Raw genomic sequence first — 20,494 nt, forward strand, 5'->3', positions numbered from 1 at the left:
CCCCCATTTCAATAATAATGTGTGTATATCTCTATTATTAAACTCACCATTATAACATTTTAATTATGTACACAAATATTTCCCATTAGACTGTGAGTGTGTGGCAGGAGGGATTGTGCCTTGTTCATTTTTGTTTCCCTCAGTACCCATCACTGTGTTCAAAATATAGTGGGTAGCCATCAAATGTTTGTTGTATTTGCATGACATAGATATACTATGTCACATCTGCCTAAACCAAGAGGCCAGAAATGTGATTAAAAGTGACACTTCTGGGTCCACAGCCCCCTCTGTAATGCTTGTAAGCCACTGAATGTTTTCCAAGTTCCAAATGAAAAGATGGTCTAAAATTTATCACAATCTCTATTTGAAATAAAATATCTAATCACAGCTGAGCTCGGTGGCCCATGCCTATAATCCCAGTACTTTGGGAGGCTGAGGCAGGCTCATCACCTGAGGTCAGGAGTTCAAGACCAGCGTGGCCAATGTGGTGAAACCCTGCCTCTACAAAAAATACAAAAAATTAGCTGGGTGTGGTGGCACCCGCCTGTAATCCCAGCTATTCAGGAGGCTGAGGCAGGAGAATTGCTTGAACCCAGGAGGTGGAGGTTGCAGTGAGCCAAGATCGTGCCACTGCACTCCAGCCTGGGCGACAAGAGCAAAATTCAATCTCAAAATAAATAAATAAATAAATAAATAAATAAATAAATAGTTATGAACGTAAGTATAGGCTAACACTTAATGACTAATGAAATCCAGGAAGCATAAGAGAAATTGGGTCACATACAAGGTAAATAGGTCAGTAAAACAAAGAAAAAACTAATAAACTCTGGCTATGATATCTAGTCCCTGGGAATTACGTAGAATCCTTATTGAAATTTATGGTTGTGGAAAACTGGCCAGTTTCATTTTCAGCATGGTCGGGTCAGGGACATTTCCTCTTATCAATAGGAAGCTGCTATACAATTAAATGGATCAATGATGCAGTGAGCTGAATTAGTTTTTTTATGGTCATATAATGGGACTAGTTGTGCATTCCACATTATTTCAGTTGTACAAACATGATATTTGAATCTATCTTATAGGAGGATGCTTGGGCTGCTTTAGCCTATTGATTTGAGGAACAGTAAAAGGAACTGGTGATAGGAAGGCAGTAAAGTAATATCAATAAAATTGTGCAGGGGATTCACATTTGACACACTGAATAGCTTTATGTAGACTTAATGATTTTTGAGAACAATTTACAAATCTGCCCTAATTCAATTAGTACTATAATAATCTACCTTAAAATATGGTGGGGCATTCTGTTATGTATTTTACTGCATTTGGTTCTGGTCTGTGGAACATTATAACACTTGTTATCAGTGGTATGCTGGTAAACTGGCTCTATGTTTTGTTTTGCTTTTTAAAGCCCTGATTTCTAGTGTTTTCCTATTTCCATGATATAAATACAGTACTCTCGTAAGGGGCTGGTTTTAAGATACCAACAGTTTAACACCCAGCTTTTGAAGTTTCTGAATATGTGACAGTTTGCTTTTTGGAGATGGTTAAGAGGGGCCTCCAACACACCACTGAAAGCTATTGTAAATAATAAAGACAGTCTGCTAACAATTTAAAATCCTGAAAGTTTAGGACTAAAAGCATTCAGAATATTCTAGTCCTACCCCTAACTTTGTAGGAAAAAAAGATTAAACTGAAGAATAGTGATGTCCTAAAAGTCATGCAGAAAGTTACTAGCTATGATATTGTGATGTAAGAAATAGATATTTGGTCTTTGTTCCAGGTTGCTGGTACAAAACTCCTAAAACCCTTGTAATTTCCTGAGTGATAGGGATTAAAGGAGCATCAGCTGTTATTCATAATAAGCCCCTTTCAAGCATACTTGAGTTTAGGCTGATGAGGTATCTCTTGGAGGATAGCAGGTTGAAGAACCATGTGATTAGACAGTAGGAACTTCTACCCTACCCTCTGACCTCCGGGGAGAGCTGAGGGCCTGGAGATTGAGTTCAATCATCAAAGGCCAATAATTTAATCAATCATCCCTATGTCATGGATCCTCCACAAAAGCTAAAGGGGTTCAGAGAGCTTTCAGGATGGTGAACACATGGATGTGCTGGGACCGTGCCATGGAAACTCCATATCCCTTCTAATACCTTCCCCCATGTCCCCCTCATCTGGCTCTTCATTTGTATCATATAAGCTGTCAAACACAGGTAAAGTGTTTTCCTGAGTTCTATGAGCTGTTACAGCAAATGCTCAAACCTGAGGAGGAGGTCATGGGAATCCCCAGTTTACAGCCAGTTGTTCAGAAGTGTAGGAAGCCTTGACTTGTGATTGGCATCTAAAGTGGGAGCAGTCTTGCAGGATTGAGCTCTTAATCAGTCGGGTCTGTGCTAACACTGGATGTTTAGTATCAGAAATGAATTGAATTGTTGGACACTCAGCTGGCGTTCAAAGAGCTGGAGAATTAGTTGTTGGTGCGAAAAACCTCACACATTTGGTGTCAGAAGTGCTGTGAGTACAAAAAATGTGTTTCTTTTTTTTTCCTTTTACTAGCAAATTTGGGATTGGAATCAAGGTGTCTGGATTCCCAGTGTATCAGTGTATTCTATACACAAATCTTCACATAGGGAGGATAAAAGTCACTGGGCATGAATGAAAACATGACTGTATAATCTTGACTTGAAATATGGGACAAGGTAGGTGACAGGAGCTGTAGTCATGAAATTCTCACAGGGCTGCTCCAAACTACACTGAAAACCACTTAGGAAACCATGCAATTGGTTACCCTGCTCTTTGGTTTTCTGATTTTTTTTTAAGTGATAGTTTTTAATATCAATATGTCTTAAAGTCCAGTGTGTATTAAGTCATCTAGGGTATTTGTTAAAAATCTCCAAGGCAGGGCTAATATTAAGGCAATCCACAGGCCACACTGAGAATCACTAGTTTAGATCCTAAAGACCCCTTCTGAGCTAAGATGCTTTGTTTACTCACAGCCAGGGAAAAATTCTAGATGGGTGGCTCCCTAAAGTGGTCCTTGAATAAACTGCATCAAAGGCACATGAGCAGCTTTTTAAAATTTCTGACCCCACCCCCCTCATTCCTACCCAAGCTGATGAAATAAAAATTGAGGGGAAAGGAGCTGAGAAATTGTATATGAGGGACTTGAGCATACTATGCATTTCATTATCCTCCGGGGGTCCTGGAACCAATCTCCCAAGGACACTGAGAGGCGACTGTATATATTTGTAAAAAATAATGGGACATTTGCTGATTGCAGATTCACAGTGTAGACAGGAAATTGTGAAGAAAATGAAACAATTCTCAAATTTCCCTGATTACACAAACTTTTGTTTTTGCGTAAAACTCATGGGAAGTGCTGACCTAGATAAATTAGAGGGCAGTAGAAAAATACTTCCTTAGAATTGTCAAAAAATTGTTCTACTTGGCCAGCAAACCAATGACTATAAAATTATTAAAGTTGTGTTCAATGGACCACAGAATTTTATTGGAGTGAAATGCTATTTCAACAAGTTGATTAGCTATTTGATTCAGGGAGAGACTGACTTCCATATAGAGCACATAATCTTTAAGAACTATCATTTTTTAAACTATTATTTTGAAATAATTTCAGATTTATAGAAAAGTTTTAAAAAGTACAGTTGAGTTCAGTATTTCCTGATCCCACATTCCCAAAATGTTAGCAATTTCCTACATTTTTTCACTATCCTTTTCTCTGTATATGTATGAATATACAAACACACATGCCTTTTTTTTTCCTGAACCATTTGAGAGTAAGTTGGTGACAGGGTGCCTCTTTAGAATCAAATATATGTGTGTATTGTTAAAAGTATATTCTCTTATGTACAGCATAAATATCAAGAAATTAACATTAATACTATTATCCAATCCACAGGCCTTCAAAATTTTCCTGTTGCACCAATAATGTCCTTTATAACAGGGGTCCCCAACTCCTAAGGCCATGGACCAGTCCCAGTCCCATTCCCAGTCCCTGGCCTGTTAGGAATTGGACTGCACAGCAGGAGGTAAGCAGTGGGCCAGTGAGCAATACTGCCTGAGCTCTTCCTCTTGTCAGATCAGCAGCATTAGATGATTAGATTCTCAGAGGACCGGGAACCTTATTGTGAACTGCACATGCGAGGAATCCAGCTTGCGTGCTCCTTATGAGAATCTGACTAATGCCTGATGATCTAAGGTGGAACAGTTTCATCCCGGAATCATCCCCACCCCCTTGCCCCTGGTCAGTGGAAAAATGGTCTTGCACAAAAGGGGTCCCTGGTGCCAAAAAAGTTGGGAATGACTGCTTTTATATATGATATATATATGTGTGTGCACATATATATGCTATATATTATATATACACACATGCAGACACATTAAAAATATTCATATTTTTTCCTTTCCTGGCCCAGGAAATCTGGAATCTCCTGTTGCATCTAGCTATCTTATCTCTTTAGTCTCCTTTGCTCTGGAACTGTTCCTTAGTATTTTTCATGACATTATTTTTGAGGAATATAGGCTATTTTATACAAATCCCTCAGTTTGGATTCATCTGGATGTTTCATGAGTAGATTCAGGTTATGCATTTTCAGCAGGAACCATGTAAGTGTGTGCTCTTCTCAGCAGGCCTATGGTCTCTATTTGTCCCATTACTAGTGGTGTTAACTATTATCACCTAAAGTGGTATCTACCAGGTTTCTATACTGTAAACAACTTTTTCCTTGTAAAATGTCTTACATAATTCAAGATTATGTAAATATCCTGTTTCTATCAAACTTTCACCTACTAATTTTAGCATCCATTGATGAGTCTTGCCCCAAACAATTACTACCATGGTAGATGCCATGTGGTGATTTTCTAAATCCAGCATTCCTTTTACATGAGCAGGAAGACCTTTCTCACCTCTCCATTTATTCTTCCACTCATTTATATCTGTGTGGACTTGTGGCTTCTTATTCCATGTGTTATTATTTATTAATATGACGATTGACTTTGATGCTCAAATTGTTCCAGATTGGCAGATAGTAAACCCTCAATCTGCTGTGTCCTTTAGATACTTCCCATCACTATTTGAGTACTTCCTTTCTGGCAAAGCAAGTATTTTAGACTCACCTTGTGCTTTTCCTGTTGCAGCCCAGGAATCAGAAATCTAAGACTTCCTTTTTTTTTAAAAGAAGAGAATTTAGACATCAAGATCTGAGCGCCCACAGTTGTAATTGGGCTGTCACTGCTACTAGGCTCTATCAGAGGACAGAACTAGGAAATATGTGTGTGTGTGTGTATTTCTACATGTTAAATATTTCTATATTTCTATTAATCTATACATACTTTTAAAAACCCATGAGTTCATACTGATGCTTCTAATTCTAATCCAATACCATAGGAAAAGAACCCATTGTTTTTAATCGCTCTCTTGAAACTATACCAAGCACACAGGCTTAATGTCATTAAACTCTTCATGCTATAGAATGGGAGCTAGAAGGTATCCTGGATCCACATAGTGCCAGTCATCTACTCATCCATTTACTAACTCAATACATTTACTAGACACTTTCTCTGTGCTGGGCACCTGGCAAGGAATATGGAAATAAAAGACTTTGTCCTATCCTAAAGTAGCTCAATTCATTAGGTAGGACGGAAGAAAATAACAATATAGTATAATAAGCTGTTTATTCAAGGTATGCACAGTGTTCTATAGGAAGAGAGGAGGAGCACAGAGCCCAACCTGAGTTAACTGGAATATTTCAGAAAAGGAAGTAAAAATAGGTGGCTTATACTACTCATTGGAAGAATTTTTAGATTTTTTACATGTCTGCATAAATAAAGGGTGTACTTTGCTTCTGATTGAAATGCATTTTAAGGAGAGTTCTGATTTATCTAAAAGTGTTCTCTGCATTGATTGAATTCATCAAAAAACTACTCAGCCATGACAACAGCCATGAAAATAAATTCCCAGGACCAAAGGTTGTGTTTCAGTTTTTGTACTAGACTCCTCCCAAAGACCATACAGGAAAAGAGCAACTTCAGATTTTAAAAAATGCTTATTTTCCCATGGTGGGTTTTCTGCCCTTTTTTTTTTTTTAAACAAATTAAATAAACTGGCTTATTTGTCATTGTATTGATTGTCATCCTCTCAGGTAGTTTATATACACTAACTTTCTCCTATCTATACTTATCTTAAACTAAAGAGAGGTCTAGTAAGGAAAGGGAAAGATCTGTGTGTGAGTATGTTGGGGGATACGTCTAGAAAGAAAAAGCTAAGAAAAAAATAATAATATTCAGTGGAGAAAAGTGTCAGGGTAAAAAATAACTTTTTAAAATTATTTTTGTTGTCCTAAACATAAAGCATTCTTATCAAATTTTCTACCACTGCTTTTGAAAATTATTTAAAAAAAAATTAACGCAGCCTGTCTCCTGCTTTGTGTTCCCCTGGCCAGTTTTCCCCAGTGCTAATTCCGGCACTCTAATGCTGCTTTTTTCACCAATTTAGAAATCCTAGCCTAGAAAGCTGCTCAGGAAGATGCATAAGTAAAGATCATCAGTACTAGAGGCTGATCTTCATGCGACCTGTTATCATTCCTTCTTCTACAAAATGGTTCCCTAGTATAGCTGATACCACAGAAAAAGGTAGAAATTGAGACATGCATAGGCACCTTCTCTTCATTCTAAGACCAGAGTCAAACATGAGTGATTGACTTATCATCATTCATTTATCCCTTTATTTAGTGGCCTTAGATCCTAGAAGATAGATTCCCTATAAAATCATTTTAGCCATGAAATATTCATAAGAAATCAACTTCAAATGTTAATGAGGATACTGAAGCTTTTTTTAACCTCAATAAAGTGGCAATTTTAGGTAACCATAAAGCTGAGGCAAAGGCAGTTTGGGCTCTTGGAAAGAATCCTGCCTACCATCTTTAGCGGCCTCTGGGCACAAAGCACTTATGATCACTGCAAAGGTGGAGCAATGCAAAGGACTGTGTCAGCAGTTCATGTTGTGACAGCAGCAGCATCTACAGAAAACGTAGGTCATATACCTTGGCTTACACAAGGAATGCTAAGAAAAATGAGCCACCAGGTGGGAGCTTTAACATAGGTAACGATTAGTGAAAGCTTCTTAGAAAGTGAGAATTTGTAATTACTTTATTAAACATTACATTCAGTGTAAAGGCTTTAACCATCATAATCACCATGATATAATATGGGAGTATGTATATGTAAAAAAATACCCATTGAACATAAAATTATGTTTTGTATGCAACATGAAATATAGTTCGATATAAAAAACCCAACTAATCAGAAACATGAAAACCAGTATGTTTTAATAAAAGCCTGTTGCTGGTTCTGGAATAACTGTGGCATGCATGTTCCTAGTCATGTTGGACTTCTCCTTCAGCTTTGATTGGAGTAGCGTGTGTTCCACAATGCCAATTCTAATGTCCATCTCTACAGTTTCTTGCTTCAGTTTTGTTAAGCTCTGTTTAACCTTCACCAAAGGAGCTGCAGAATGAAAATAACATGAAATAAAAATGTTCATTTGGAGTATCAGTGTATTACAGAATTGTATGACATTTTCCTCACTTTGTCTTAATTCCAAAATAGGGTTAAAAATATAGCCAAAAACTTACTGACATTCACACAGTTTTGCTGTGGCATTTTAAGCACCTGAGATTTTTTAGGATGAAAAATGATGTAGTATTTGATGTACTGAGACTAAACTTTCTTCCTTTTCTAGGGGAAGAGCTGCTAAACAGGTGTTTAAGGATGTGTTCAAGATGATTTTATGAGCTAGTATATTTGTCTGTAGGAAAAGGAAATACAAAAGGGGAAAAGGGAAGAGAGAATTATCTTTGAGATGTAGATAATGGGCCCATTTAAAACATTTTGCAAAAAAAAAAAAATCCTAAACATTCCCTTTTGCAAGATCATTCGGTATATATCAATAGAACTCTAGAAAATTTTTCTAGGGCATAGAAAAGCCTTCAGCAATCACTACTGGCCCATATCAAAGTAACCTGCTCACAATGGAGGATGATTACCAGAGGATGATTAATTCTTCTCTATTTGACCCCTGCCCAGTCATTTCTACTGGGGAGGAGGGAAAATAAACTACGGGTTATCACATCACTGCCTTAGTGTCATTTGGGCATATACTTAGTGCCCTTTTGTACATAAAATAGAAAAAGTGAAGCTCATTTGATGAAAACAGAACACAATATTATTTTTTAAACTGGCATAACAAAGTACATATTTAAATATTTCCCACTCTTTGAATCAATAGTTTGAATTTTAAAAACCTCTAAATTATAGTAAAAAAGCCTACCCTTCTCAGCTGATTTATAAGAAAAACAGTACGCTGATTGTCAGACATTTTTGCACAATGAATCTCTCTTCAAACAAGCAACAAATAATTTGTTTTATATATTAATACTATTTTGTTAAGTAGGTTTCTTGAAGAGCTATTTTTCTCTTGCTCAGTTTTTCCCCTAAAATGAGCATGTACTTACCACCATCAGTCATGCTGCTGCCCTTTTCTTCCATTTCTTGTTTTACCTTTTCTAATTCTTCCATAACCTTTCATGAAAACAAGTTTTCATGAGCATTACATTTTAATAAACTTTCACAGTTTTTGAGTTATGTATTAAGAAAATGTAATTTAGATATCAGCCACACATGTAGAAAAATAAAGATATTAGGAATATTTTGGACATAATTCAAATAATACAAAGTATGCAGATATACAAAGCTTTTCAGTTTTTCAGAATGCTCCTAATGTTAAACTTCACCAAATGGCTGTCACATCCGTTTTCTCATATTGCAATATACTAAACACAATCAAAGTTGTTTTAGTCACTAGACACTCAAACCTCGCAATTATCTCATCGCATATACTTTGAAATTCTCTAACAACTGGTTATTAATTAAAATAGTACAAACATCCTGAAGAGATTTTAGATTTCTAAAGCTTTTCTGGGTATCTTTCTTAACATTATAGTTCTATAAGACATTATGTCACTTTTTCCTCTATAGGACACTAAAAAATGTTTATATCATATGGCTATATATAAGAATATTCTTATTGCTTTATCCAAATCATGAACTCCGAACTCCAAGGAGGCATACTTTGCTGTCACACTTGTTCCTATCTGTACTCTATCTGGCGATTATACTACTATAACCTCTATTATTAGCAAAATTCCAAACCAGCATTAATATAAGTAGAAAATACCATCTTTAAGAAATTGAAAAATTTTTACATGATCTACAACTAAGCTATAATTATTGTGACTTAGTAGGCTTTATTTTTATCATACTGGTGAGTAAAACTTTCCCTGGGAATAAAGTGCTCATCCAAGTAAAGCAAATTAATTTTTTCAGGCACCTGAAACGTTACAACTGAGGATAACTATCTACTCCAAAAGAAGTAAATGGTTCCCTGGACTCCCTTCAAGTGTTAATTTACCTAACGTAAGTGAACACTTTACTTCTACATACCGTTTTATTTGCTTAGAAGCACCACAGGATTAGAGTCTAAATATTTCTGATGTTATATTTTTAGTGTTTTAAAATAACTTTATTCCTCAAATAATCTCTATAAAAGAGGTTTAATTCTTTCCTGTCAAAACAGTAAAGTTTGTTCCAATTATAATGGAATGTAACCAAAGATCATCTTGGATTTTAGTCCCAAATAAACTACTGACCTTTTTCAAGGTTTTTTCCTTCTTTGGCTCTTCAGTGAAAAATGGGAATATATATCAGGTCCTGCCTCTCTTGAAAGATCATAAAAATAAATGCAACTATTTATTTTTATGCAAATATTCTAAAGGAGGAGGTTATAAGCCACTCCCAGTTGTGGACAGAGAAATACACCCAGGATCACACACAAGTTACCAATAACAGTCACTAAAAATAAACCTTATATCTTGCAGACTAACATTAAAATTTGTTATAGATTCCTTAAGTCAGTGCTTTACCTATTCATCTCCATGTTAATAATAATTATTATGTAAAAAATGTTGAAGAAAATTATAAGTGTGCTAATATTATGAGCAGGTTTTATGTTGAATTTAATACAGAAACTTCAGGCATCCTGTGGAAACAAGAAATGTATCAATTATTGATTCAGTGATAGGAAAATTAGGGATTATCTCCTAAAGAAAATGATTTAAAGGCACAGGGAGCAACTGAAATTAGCAGTGTTAAACCATCTGTAGGTTCTCAATGGCTGGGGCCCAGCTGACAGGTGAGAAGCAGGGCAAGAGCATCGGTGTGTACCTCAGAGAGGAGTCTGGTTCTTTCCGTTACTCCTCCATTTCCCTGCTGGTATCGCTCCTTTGCCTGAGAGGAAAAACATTTTGTTTAATGGCAAATTCAAAGCAGCAGCAGATTAAATACGACTGACCTCTTTGTGTTTGCAATTTCTGCAGGTCATTTTATGACAACCCCCCCTCCTTGTTTGTGAATACATTTGTGAAAGTGACATTTAACTGTAGCTGTTTCATGTCCCTAATAGGCAGCATGTATTTAACTAAGTACTACAAAATGATGAACTACCTTAACCTTCACAAACTGACTGTGTACCTCACATGGGCATGGTTCACAATAAAAACTGTCCTTGGTCATTCCTAAACAGTTTAGGAGAGGGGCTCTTGGTCAATCTAATTTGCATGCTCTGCAGAGAAAGTCAGTTCTAAAACCAATAATCAATCAAAGTAGAGCATGAAGCTCAATAATGAATAAGGATTAACATCCGGTAAGACAGTACAATCAACTGGAGTATGTCAGAAACTAACAATCAATTATACAATATTAATATTAGACAAATACATGGTGGCTTCGTTCAGAGAGTTTTACATCATTTTGATAGTTAAAATATCATAAGTAATTGTGTATATGAAGGAATAATACATTTAACAAATAACATCGAAAAGGGTAGATTTCTATTTAGTCTTTGAGGACTTCTGAAAGTATAGAAGTATCTCAAATTTACTTCTACTTTTTTCTCTTTCTCAACTTTGTCTGCTGAAGACAAAAAATATGCCTTCAACTGATGTTTGCAACTGTCCTTACTAGTCTTCTTTAACATCAGAAAATAGGGGGCATAAATCCCAAAGGAAAGCTTTTAGATCCCTACTGCTGGGACAAAGAACTGGTGCTTTCAAAGTCTAGTGATTTTATTTTTGGTTAAAATTCTAAAACTTTGAAAGAATGAAAAATTTGTCTCATTTTATTAATTAAACTGCTTGTCTCTGAATGTGTCTTGCTTTCACATTCCTTATTATGTGGTTGTAAGCCAGAATGGCCAGGACTGTCTTTTTCCTTTGACACATGTAAATGCATACTATTCTTTCTCCTCTTACGCCAATGGTAAATTAACAACAGACTTAGAAACAAAACCAGGTGTCCTGATACTCTGTTCCTGTTCTAAGCTATGTTCCCCCAACAGCATATGCCTTCATTTACTTAAATCAAATGAAGACGTGCATTTAAAGACTTCTAGGAGAAAACAACTTCTATTACATGTAAAATGGAAATAAGTTCACTTGGCTCTCTTGGCTTCCTAAAGTGGGCAGAAAATTGATGTTTTGCTGTTCATGAAAAGCATTTCATGATTCTCAAATGAACAGTATTGTGTCAAGTTTAGGGTTTAGGGTTGTTAACTTGAATAAATCCTTGGAAATCATTCTTAAATTACCTCACTCAGCTGGGCTTGAGCTGCACGATATTCTTGAACCAAATTCTCAAGCTGATTGTTGATGTACTTTTCTCGGCTGCAGATCTTTTCCAAAGTCCTAGTAATTTCATTATGGAGTTTGTCCAAAAATCCCTAGAAATTCCATGGAATTTGCAGATAGAAGAACTCACAAACATATTTTTTCAAAAATATTAAAAATGGGTTACATCTCAATCCATTCTACAAATAATCAACTACATGTGCAAAAGAAGACAGCTTGAAATTTTCAATAGCACAAAATGTCTGTGATGACAAATATTTTAATCACACTTAGAAGAATTTTAGAATAAAAATGCACCTGGCAGTGTTAGTCAATTCATTTGTCATTATACATACCATAAAATTTATGTGACTATAATTAGCATTATATAACGTTCACAATCAAAGGGAATAACATGCGTTTCCTATAGCACGATTCAAAGGTGACTGAAATATTCCAGTTGGAAATAGATCCCTAAGCCTATAGCTCTAGCCTGGGACACATAACTTTTCAGTCTAGCTTTGCTTCTTTGTGACATTCTCCAAAGTCCTTGTTTCTGGCAGGACAGCAAGCCTGCGGAGGCTGTAAGTTCTAGACCTTGCTGGCCTGGTGTTCTTTCCTCCTTTAAGATTCAGAGAGGAAAGAATGATGAAATGTTTCTCTCTAATATATGTATTATCTATATATTATACATATATATCTTATATATATACACATATATAGCTTTTATTAATATGTAAGTTAGCTTTCTTTAGTTGGTTTAAATGTAAGGTCAGTTGAAATGTAATACGTTGCATTCAATTAGTAAGTTCCTTAAAGGCAAAAATTGTGTCTTTTTATTCTTTCATGTTCTCTTATAACAGGTGTTCCACAGATGAGTAAATGTACATTGATTCACGTAAAGTAATTCATATACCTTGGTCTCCTTTAGAGCAGATTCAATTCCACTTTTGTGCTGGTGCATTTGGTCAACATGGATTCTCCAATCCTACAGGCATACAGCACATAGAAATAATGTAAAAAATACTACATTTCCATCTTTCCCTACTTCTTGTGAAGTTGTAACCTTTAATTACTTTGGTTCCTGCCCTATTTCAGGTGGGATAGTCCTATTTATAGCTTGCAATCAGATTATAAAGAAATATATGTAGAGCACTTTAGGATAAAAGGTTCTAAATAAATGTAAATTATTTCACGTGTTCACAGAGTGATATCTGACAATTTAAATTATTCCTGCACTGCTGGTGGTTAATATTTATGACTACCCATTAAAATGAAAAAAAAAAAGTTCTAATTACTAGAAAAGAACTACTTGTTTAAGCAGTAACAATTATGTTTGCCAAAAGCAATTCTGAACCAAATATCATATATCAAAGATTAGTTTGTCCCTTGGAAATGAAAATGGGGCCCTCATCTTCATGAAGCCTTTTGAGTCTCTTTCTTAATAAAGGAAGTTTATAATGATTACTGGAGTTCATGTATTTTAAAATATCATCTATTACTACTAGACTGAATTAGTGTGCAAATTTGAAATCTACATCAACATTTTAATTTCCTACAAAATATATTAAAAATATTTCAGTTTACTACAAAGTAATAATTTTTTATTTTATTTTACTTTATGTTCTGGGATACATGTGCTGAATGTGCAGGTTTCTTACATAGGTATACATGTGCCATGGTGGTTTACTGCACCCATCAACCTGTCATCTAGGTTTTAAGCCCTGCATGCATTAGGTATTTGTCCTACTGCTCTCCCTCCCCGTCCCCCATCCCCCAACAGGCCTGGGTGTGTGATGTTCCCCTCCCTGTGTCCATGTGTTCTCACTGTTCAACTCCCACTTATGAGTGAGAACATGCGGTGTTTGGTTTTCTGTTCCTGTGTTAGTTTGCTGAGAATGATGGCTCCCAGCTTCATCCATGTCCCTGCAAAGGACATGAATTCATTCTTTTTTATGGCTGCATGGTATTCCACAGTATATATGTGCCATACTTTCTTTATCCAGTCTATCATTGATGGGGATTTGGGTTGGTTCCAAGTCTTTGCTATTGTAAATAGTGCTGCAATAAACATATGTGTGCATGTGTCTTTATAGCAAAATGACTTAAAAACTTTTGGGTATATACCCAGTAATGGGATTGCTGGGTCATATGGTATTTCTGGTTCTAGATCCTTGAGGAATTGCCACATTGTCTTCCACAATGGTTGAACTAATTTACACTCCCACCAACAGTGTAAAGCATTCCTATTCTCCACATCCTCACTAGCATCTGTTGTTTCCAGACTTTTTTGATCACCATTCTAACTGGCATGAGATGGTATCTCATTGTGGTTTTGATTTGCATTGCTCTAATGAACAGTGGTGATGAGCTTTTTTTCATATGTTTTTTGGCCACATAAATGTCTTCTTTGAGAAGCATCTGTTCATATCCTTTGCCCACTTTTTGATGGGGTTTTTTTTTTCTTGTAATTTGTCTAAGTTCCTTTAGATTCTGGATACTAGACTTTTGTCAGATGGATAGATTTCAAAAATTTTCTCCCGTTCTCTAGGCTGCCTGTTCACTTGGATGATAGTTTCTTTTGCTGTGCAGAAGCTCTTTAATTAGAGGCCATTTGTCAATTTTGGCTTTTGTTGACATTGCTTTTGGTGTTTTAGTCATGAAGTCTTTGCCCATGCCTATATCCTGAATGGTATTGCCTAGGTTTTCTTCTCAGGTTTTTATGGTTTTAGGTTTTACATTTAAGTCTTTAGTCCATCTTGAGCTAGTTTTTGTATAAGGTGTAAGGAAGGGGTACAGTTTCTGTTTTCTGTATACGGCTAGCCAGTTTTATCCCTGATGAACATCAATGTGAAAATCCTCAATAAAATACTGGCAAACCAAATCCAGCAGCACATCAAAAAGCTTATCCACCATGATCAAGTCAGTTTCAGCCCCAGGATGCAAGGCTGGTTCAACATACGCAAATCAATAAATGTAATCCATCACATAAACAGAATCAATGACAAAAACCACATGGTTATCTCAAGAGATGCAGAAAAGGCCTTTGATAAAGTTCAACACTCCTTCATGCTAAAAACTCTCAATAAACTTGGTATTGATGGAACATATCTCAAAATAAGAGCTATTTATGACAAACCCATAGCCAATATTATACTGAATGGGCAAAAGCTGGAAGCATTCCCTTTGAAAACCGGCAAAAGACAAGGATGCCCTCTCACCCCACTCCTATTCAACACAGTATTGGAAGTTCTAGCCTGGGCAATCAGGCAATAGAAAGAAATAAAGGGTATTCAAATAGGAACTGAGGAAGTCAAATTGTCTCTGTTCGCAGATAACATGATTGCATATTTAGAAAACCCCTATGTCTCGGCCCCAAAACTCCTTAAGCTAATAAGCAACTTCAGCAAGGTCTCAGGATACAAAATCAATGTGCAAAAATCACAAGCATTCCTATATGCCAATAATAGACAAGTAGACAGCCAAATCATGAGTGAACTTCTATTCACAATTGCTACAAATAAAATAAAATATCTAGGAATACAACTTACAAGGGATGTGAAGGACCTCTTCAAGGAGAACTAAAAACCACTGCTCAAGGAAATAAGAAAGGCCACAAACAAATGGAAAAGTATTTCATGCTCATGGATAGGAAGAATCAATATCATGAAAATGGCCATACTGCCCAAAGTAATTTATAGATTCAATGCTTTTCCCGTCAAGCTACCATTGACTTTCTACCCAGATTAGAAAAAACTGCTTTAAATTTCATGTGGAACCAAAAAAAAAAACCCCATACAGCCAAAAAAATCCTAAGCAAAAACAACAAAGCTGGAGGCATCATGCTACTTGACTTCAAACTATGCTACAAGGCTACAGTAACCAAAACAGCATGATACTGGTACCAAAACAGATATACAGACCAATAGAACAGAATAGAGACCTCAGAAATAACATCACACATCTATAACCATCTGATCTTCGACAAACCTGACAAAAACAAACAATGGGGAAAGGATTCCCTATTTAATACAAAGTAATATTTTTAAAAGAGTAATTGAGAAATACCCATTGTAAAAGAAAAATACAGTAAGTTAAAGTAAGTGATGCAACTAGGCTATTTCTTCATTGCACATATCTGTTTGCATACCCTGATGCTCCACTTTGCTATCTACACTATTTTGTGAGTAAAAGGATATTTTGTGAATAGTCCCATTCTACCTATTACTTAACTTTGAAATGGCCTAGTGACTACAGGGTAAAAAAACTGCTTGGGTACTTCAAATGTACCAATTATAAAATTATAATATATTAAAGCCACAAAGAACCTCAAAAAGCATCCAGTCTCACCCTTGTCATTTCACAGATAAGCAAACAGAGGCCTAGCGACAGCAAGGGGCACACCCAAGGCCACATAGCTATTGGTGCACCTGGATAGAAGCCAAATGTAGTAATTTCCACACAACACATACTGGCAGTTTGACGTAAAGAAAAGGGGAAACTGGCTACCTGATAGTGAGGGTGCTAGAGTAGAAAACAAATCAGTACTTTCCTTTATCCTTAAGCATTTTTCTGTTTCATGAGCAAAAAGTATCGCAAAATTGGAGAGCTGAAAAGAACCTTAGAGATCATCTATTCATCTACTTAACAATCATCTAGTGTAACGTTTTCATTTTATAGTTGAGGGGACTATTCACTACCCGTGACTATGACTACACAGAGTTGGCAACGGAACAAGGCCCCTCCAAGTCAGCTAATCAACACTGGAATAGAGAGGAGGGACAACTGGCTGGCCTCCTGCACCTGGACCAAATATGGTTGAGCCTCAAAATGGAAACCTATTGAAGTCCAAGTTAGCATCTTTATGAAAGAAAATGAACCTAACACGCATCATTATATTATCATTAATTTTTTTTGAAAAAGTACTCATCCTGCCTGGTTCCAAAAAGAATTTCAGAGGCCTTAATAAACACCAAGCTCAAGTATTTACATTGCTTCCCTCTTCCTAACAGTCTCTGTTTCTCTTTGCCTGTTTCTCTCCATATATATGTATTTAGAAAAATGCATACATACATATACAAATATATAGTTTTTATTATAATGGATATGTTAAAATAGTTTGTGTCTGCTATTTCTACCCAGCATTATTTATAAATATATTTTTGCCATGTATTGACATTTAAGACATTTTGAGAGAAGGACCCATGCCTGACTCATCTAGGTATAAGTACGATAGTGTACACTGATGTAAAACTCCATGGAGGGGCTGGTATTTCTGTGGAACCCTGAAGCATGAGTAGCATTTCAACAGGCTGTAAAGATGTGGGGAGGAAGCACATTCTTGGCTGAGGGAGTAACATGAACAAGGAAAATACATGGAGACCAAGCAGCCAACGGCTGTCTAGCATGGAAAACACAAAGTTCTTGGGGGTGGGCTCGGGAGGATGGATCACAAGAAAATAAAGCTGGAGAGGGAGGTTCAATTAGATCAAGGGCTTTGCTTATAACAACTAAAGAGTATAGATTTTATTATGAACATAATGGGGAGCTATCAGATATTTTTGGTTTCAGTTTTAAAGATAAGTGTGTGTTTTGAGAAAGTAACAGAGTAAAGGACTGATTAGAAAGGCAAGAGACTGAAGGCAGGTAGGGACCCAGTTAGGAGGCTAATAGTTCACATGATATAGATTAGCCAGGTCTGAATTAGAGCAGTGCTTGTGAGAATAGAAAGGAAGGGATGCATCAAGGGACATTTTAGAGGCAGAACTAGCAAAACTTGAAGACTGACTAAAGTGAAGTATGCACATGGGGTGACTGAAGTGAAGGTGGGGTAGTAGAGACAATGTGTCTTTAAGGTTTCCAGCCTGAGGAACTGAGGGGATATTAATACTACAGTGTGACAAGAACAGCATAGATTTTAGGGAAGTCAAAAATACTAAAGGAATTTGTGTTTGCACTTAAGTTTGATAAGCTACTGGGACATTCATGTATTTATAAAGCCCATTAAAGTGTTGAGCCAGTGATGATTTGTAATTACCTGCGAGGAAAATCTGAATATTTGTTTTATTAAAATCTTCTAGATGGACACATTCCTGATATAAAGTTAAAGTCAAAAAGTATTCTTACCCTAACTTCTAGAAATTATTCTCACAGAAATAATTGGGAATACACAAAGATTAATGTACAAGTTATTGATAAAAGTAAAACAGCAGAAAGCTAAATATCTAACAGCAAAGGACAGTTTAAATTAATTTTGTAATATTCATTCCACTACTAAAAATAATGTGGTATGATACTGTTTTTATAAATCTGGAAACCAAGTAAAACTCAGTGATACACTGTTTGGAGATACAAACATATGCAAACACACACACACAAAAAAGACACTGTATACAAACTTGAGGATAGTGATTACTGTGGGTGGGAAGGGGCAGCAGCAGAGGAGCACACAGCTAACTTCCTGTGGTAATGGTCTAGTTCTCAAGTTGGGGGTGTGTTTATTATTGGGCTTCATAATTAAAATTGCTTCTCAACTTAAGATGGGTTACAACCTGATACACCCATCATAAGCTAAAAATATCCAGTCAAAACTGCATGTAATACACCTAACTTTCCGAACATCATAGCTTAGCCTAGCTTACCTTCAATGTGCTTGAAAGGCTTACATTAGCCTCAGTTGGGCAAAACCATCTAACACAAACTGTACTTTATAATAAAATAGTGAATATCTCATGTGATTTATTGAATGTTGTACAGAAATGGAAAACCAGAAGGGAGGTCTGGGTGCTCAAAGTACAGTCTCTACTGAATGAATATCACTTTTACACCACTGTAAAGTCAAAAAATTGTGAAGTTGAACCATGGTAAGTCAGGGACTCTGTATATTATATACAGTAATATTAAACATTAAAATGTTAAATTCATGTTCTCAAAAAATATTTAATGAACAGCAAACATGCATGCTAACAACATATTTTAAAGTGGAAAATACAGTCTCAAAAAGAGTATTTTCATTAGGTGTCCAATTTAGTAAAAATTAGTATTTGCATATATTTGAACGTGTATGTGTGTGTGTGTGTGTGTAAGACAGGGATTTGAATATGGGTACTTTTAAATTTCTTCTTTACCATTCCAGAATTTTCTAAATTTCCCACAAGGAAATTTTATTACTTCAATTACCAGGAAAAAAAAGACAAAAACCTTCTAGATGCCCAAGAAGTTCTTGAAAGGGGTATAATATAGTTATAGTGGAAAAAAATATAAATGATTATAACTGTGGCATTTTAAAAACATGAATATAAAAAGGCAAAATATATATCTTTTGAAAAACTATTAACACAACTGCGATAGTTAAAAGCTTTAAAAAGGTTTGTGTCAAAATGAAGAATAAGTGGGTTTTAATGATATGTAAGGACTTGAAATCTATCTGGATCCCTGAAATAAATAACATTAAAAGGAACTGTTCAACAATAAGAGTAATTCTTACATTAGTAGAGAATCCATTAGATTACAATGCACTTTTATATGACTTCCTTTGAGACTCCCAAAGGTTTGGAGAGATAAGTAGATATTGTCATCTCTTCTTATACTTCTACCTTCTCTTTAAGAGGTTTATGAGATTTACTGGCTGGTTGTGGGACGAGTACACTTTCCTGCTTCATTGATGCTAGCCTTGACTATGTGGTTCTCTTTAGCCAGTGGAATGATGGTGGACATGGTCTATGCCAGGATTGTGCAGAAGCTGTCAGAAACATCCATTCACCTGCTCTCTTGCTCTTTCTTTCAGCCATGATAATAATAAGTCCCACATAGGGACTATCCTTTCAGCCTGGGTCTGAGAGTAAGAAACATAGAATCTAGCTGGAGCAGAGGTGCAGCTGAAGCAGATATCAGCAGATATGTATTGTATGTGAAAATAAATGTTATTGCAAGCCACTGTGATTTGGGGGTTGTTTGTTATGCAGAAAAATTAACTACATATATGTATTTTATAGTGAGAAAAACTAAGAATCAGATAGGCTAATTGACTTTGGCAAAGTTTTATGTCTGAAAAATGGAAAGCAATCTCAAAACAGTGTATTTTCCGCATATTACATAATGCTTTTTTGGGGGACAAAATAAACTACCAAAGAATTTATAAGGTAAACCAAGAATTCTTTTTGCTATTTATCAAGTTCTTGCTGGGGTCTACTGGTCACCTATTCTAAAGTGCTCTAACGTGTTCATTAGGCATCATTTCTTCTCTCTATTGAAGATGAATATTTCACTCAATTTTGCATATTTTCTCTCTCAATGGAATTGAGAACACTAATACTACAGTATGTCATTTCTTTAGAATTTCTATGTTTCAAAATCCTCTCATATGAAATCACATGTATAATGCTATCACTTATTAGGTAAATAGCAAAGGTATCATTGTAACCATAGATCCCCTCCCCACTCCAAATTCTTTAGCACTAAATTATAATATTATCTATCTCCCTTCTTCAGAAACTGAAAAACTATGATGAAATATCTGGAGACAGTGATTCAAAGTACACCATAAAATCAAAAAGTATGAGATGTAGTTGCAGCTGTTAAGGTGACTCGCAAGACTATAAGGATCTCTGGGTTTTACTTCAACACAATAACACCTGAAAGATTTCCTTTGCGTATGCAGAGGCATTTTCTTTGTCTAGATCTCCAACTCAGTGCTTAAAGCTTCTCTCTAAAACTGCAGGAAAAAGAGAAACTAAATCATGAGCTAGAGCTAGAGATGGTAA

General features: G+C 35.8%; 1 protein-coding gene across 3 annotated transcripts in view; it reads right to left on the reverse strand.

Annotated features, from left to right (window-relative positions):
- Positions 1 to 7,143: 7,143 nt before the first annotated feature.
- Positions 7,144 to 20,494, reverse strand: part of IFT57 (intraflagellar transport 57) — a 60,174-nt gene continuing 46,823 nt past the window's right edge. Inside the window, exons 7-11 of one of the 3 annotated variants that reach the window (XM_054480005.2) lie at positions 12,649 to 12,720; positions 11,714 to 11,845; positions 10,294 to 10,356; positions 8,526 to 8,592; positions 7,144 to 7,518 (exon numbers count right to left, since the gene is read on the reverse strand). In XM_054480005.2, coding sequence (XP_054335980.1) covers positions 7,340 to 7,518; positions 8,526 to 8,592; positions 10,294 to 10,356; positions 11,714 to 11,845; positions 12,649 to 12,720 — 513 coding nt within the window. In that variant the 3' untranslated portion in view covers positions 7,144 to 7,339. Of the gene's footprint in view, positions 7,519 to 8,525; positions 8,593 to 9,719; positions 9,789 to 10,293; positions 10,357 to 11,713; positions 11,846 to 12,648; positions 12,721 to 20,494 lie in introns of those variants that run through there. The other 2 variants (XR_008501394.2, XM_054480006.2) reach the window with 2 other exon arrangements.

The sequence above is a fragment of the Pongo pygmaeus genome, chromosome 2, assembly GCF_028885625.2.
Source record: "Pongo pygmaeus isolate AG05252 chromosome 2, NHGRI_mPonPyg2-v2.0_pri, whole genome shotgun sequence".
NCBI lineage: Eukaryota > Metazoa > Chordata > Mammalia > Primates > Hominidae > Pongo > Pongo pygmaeus.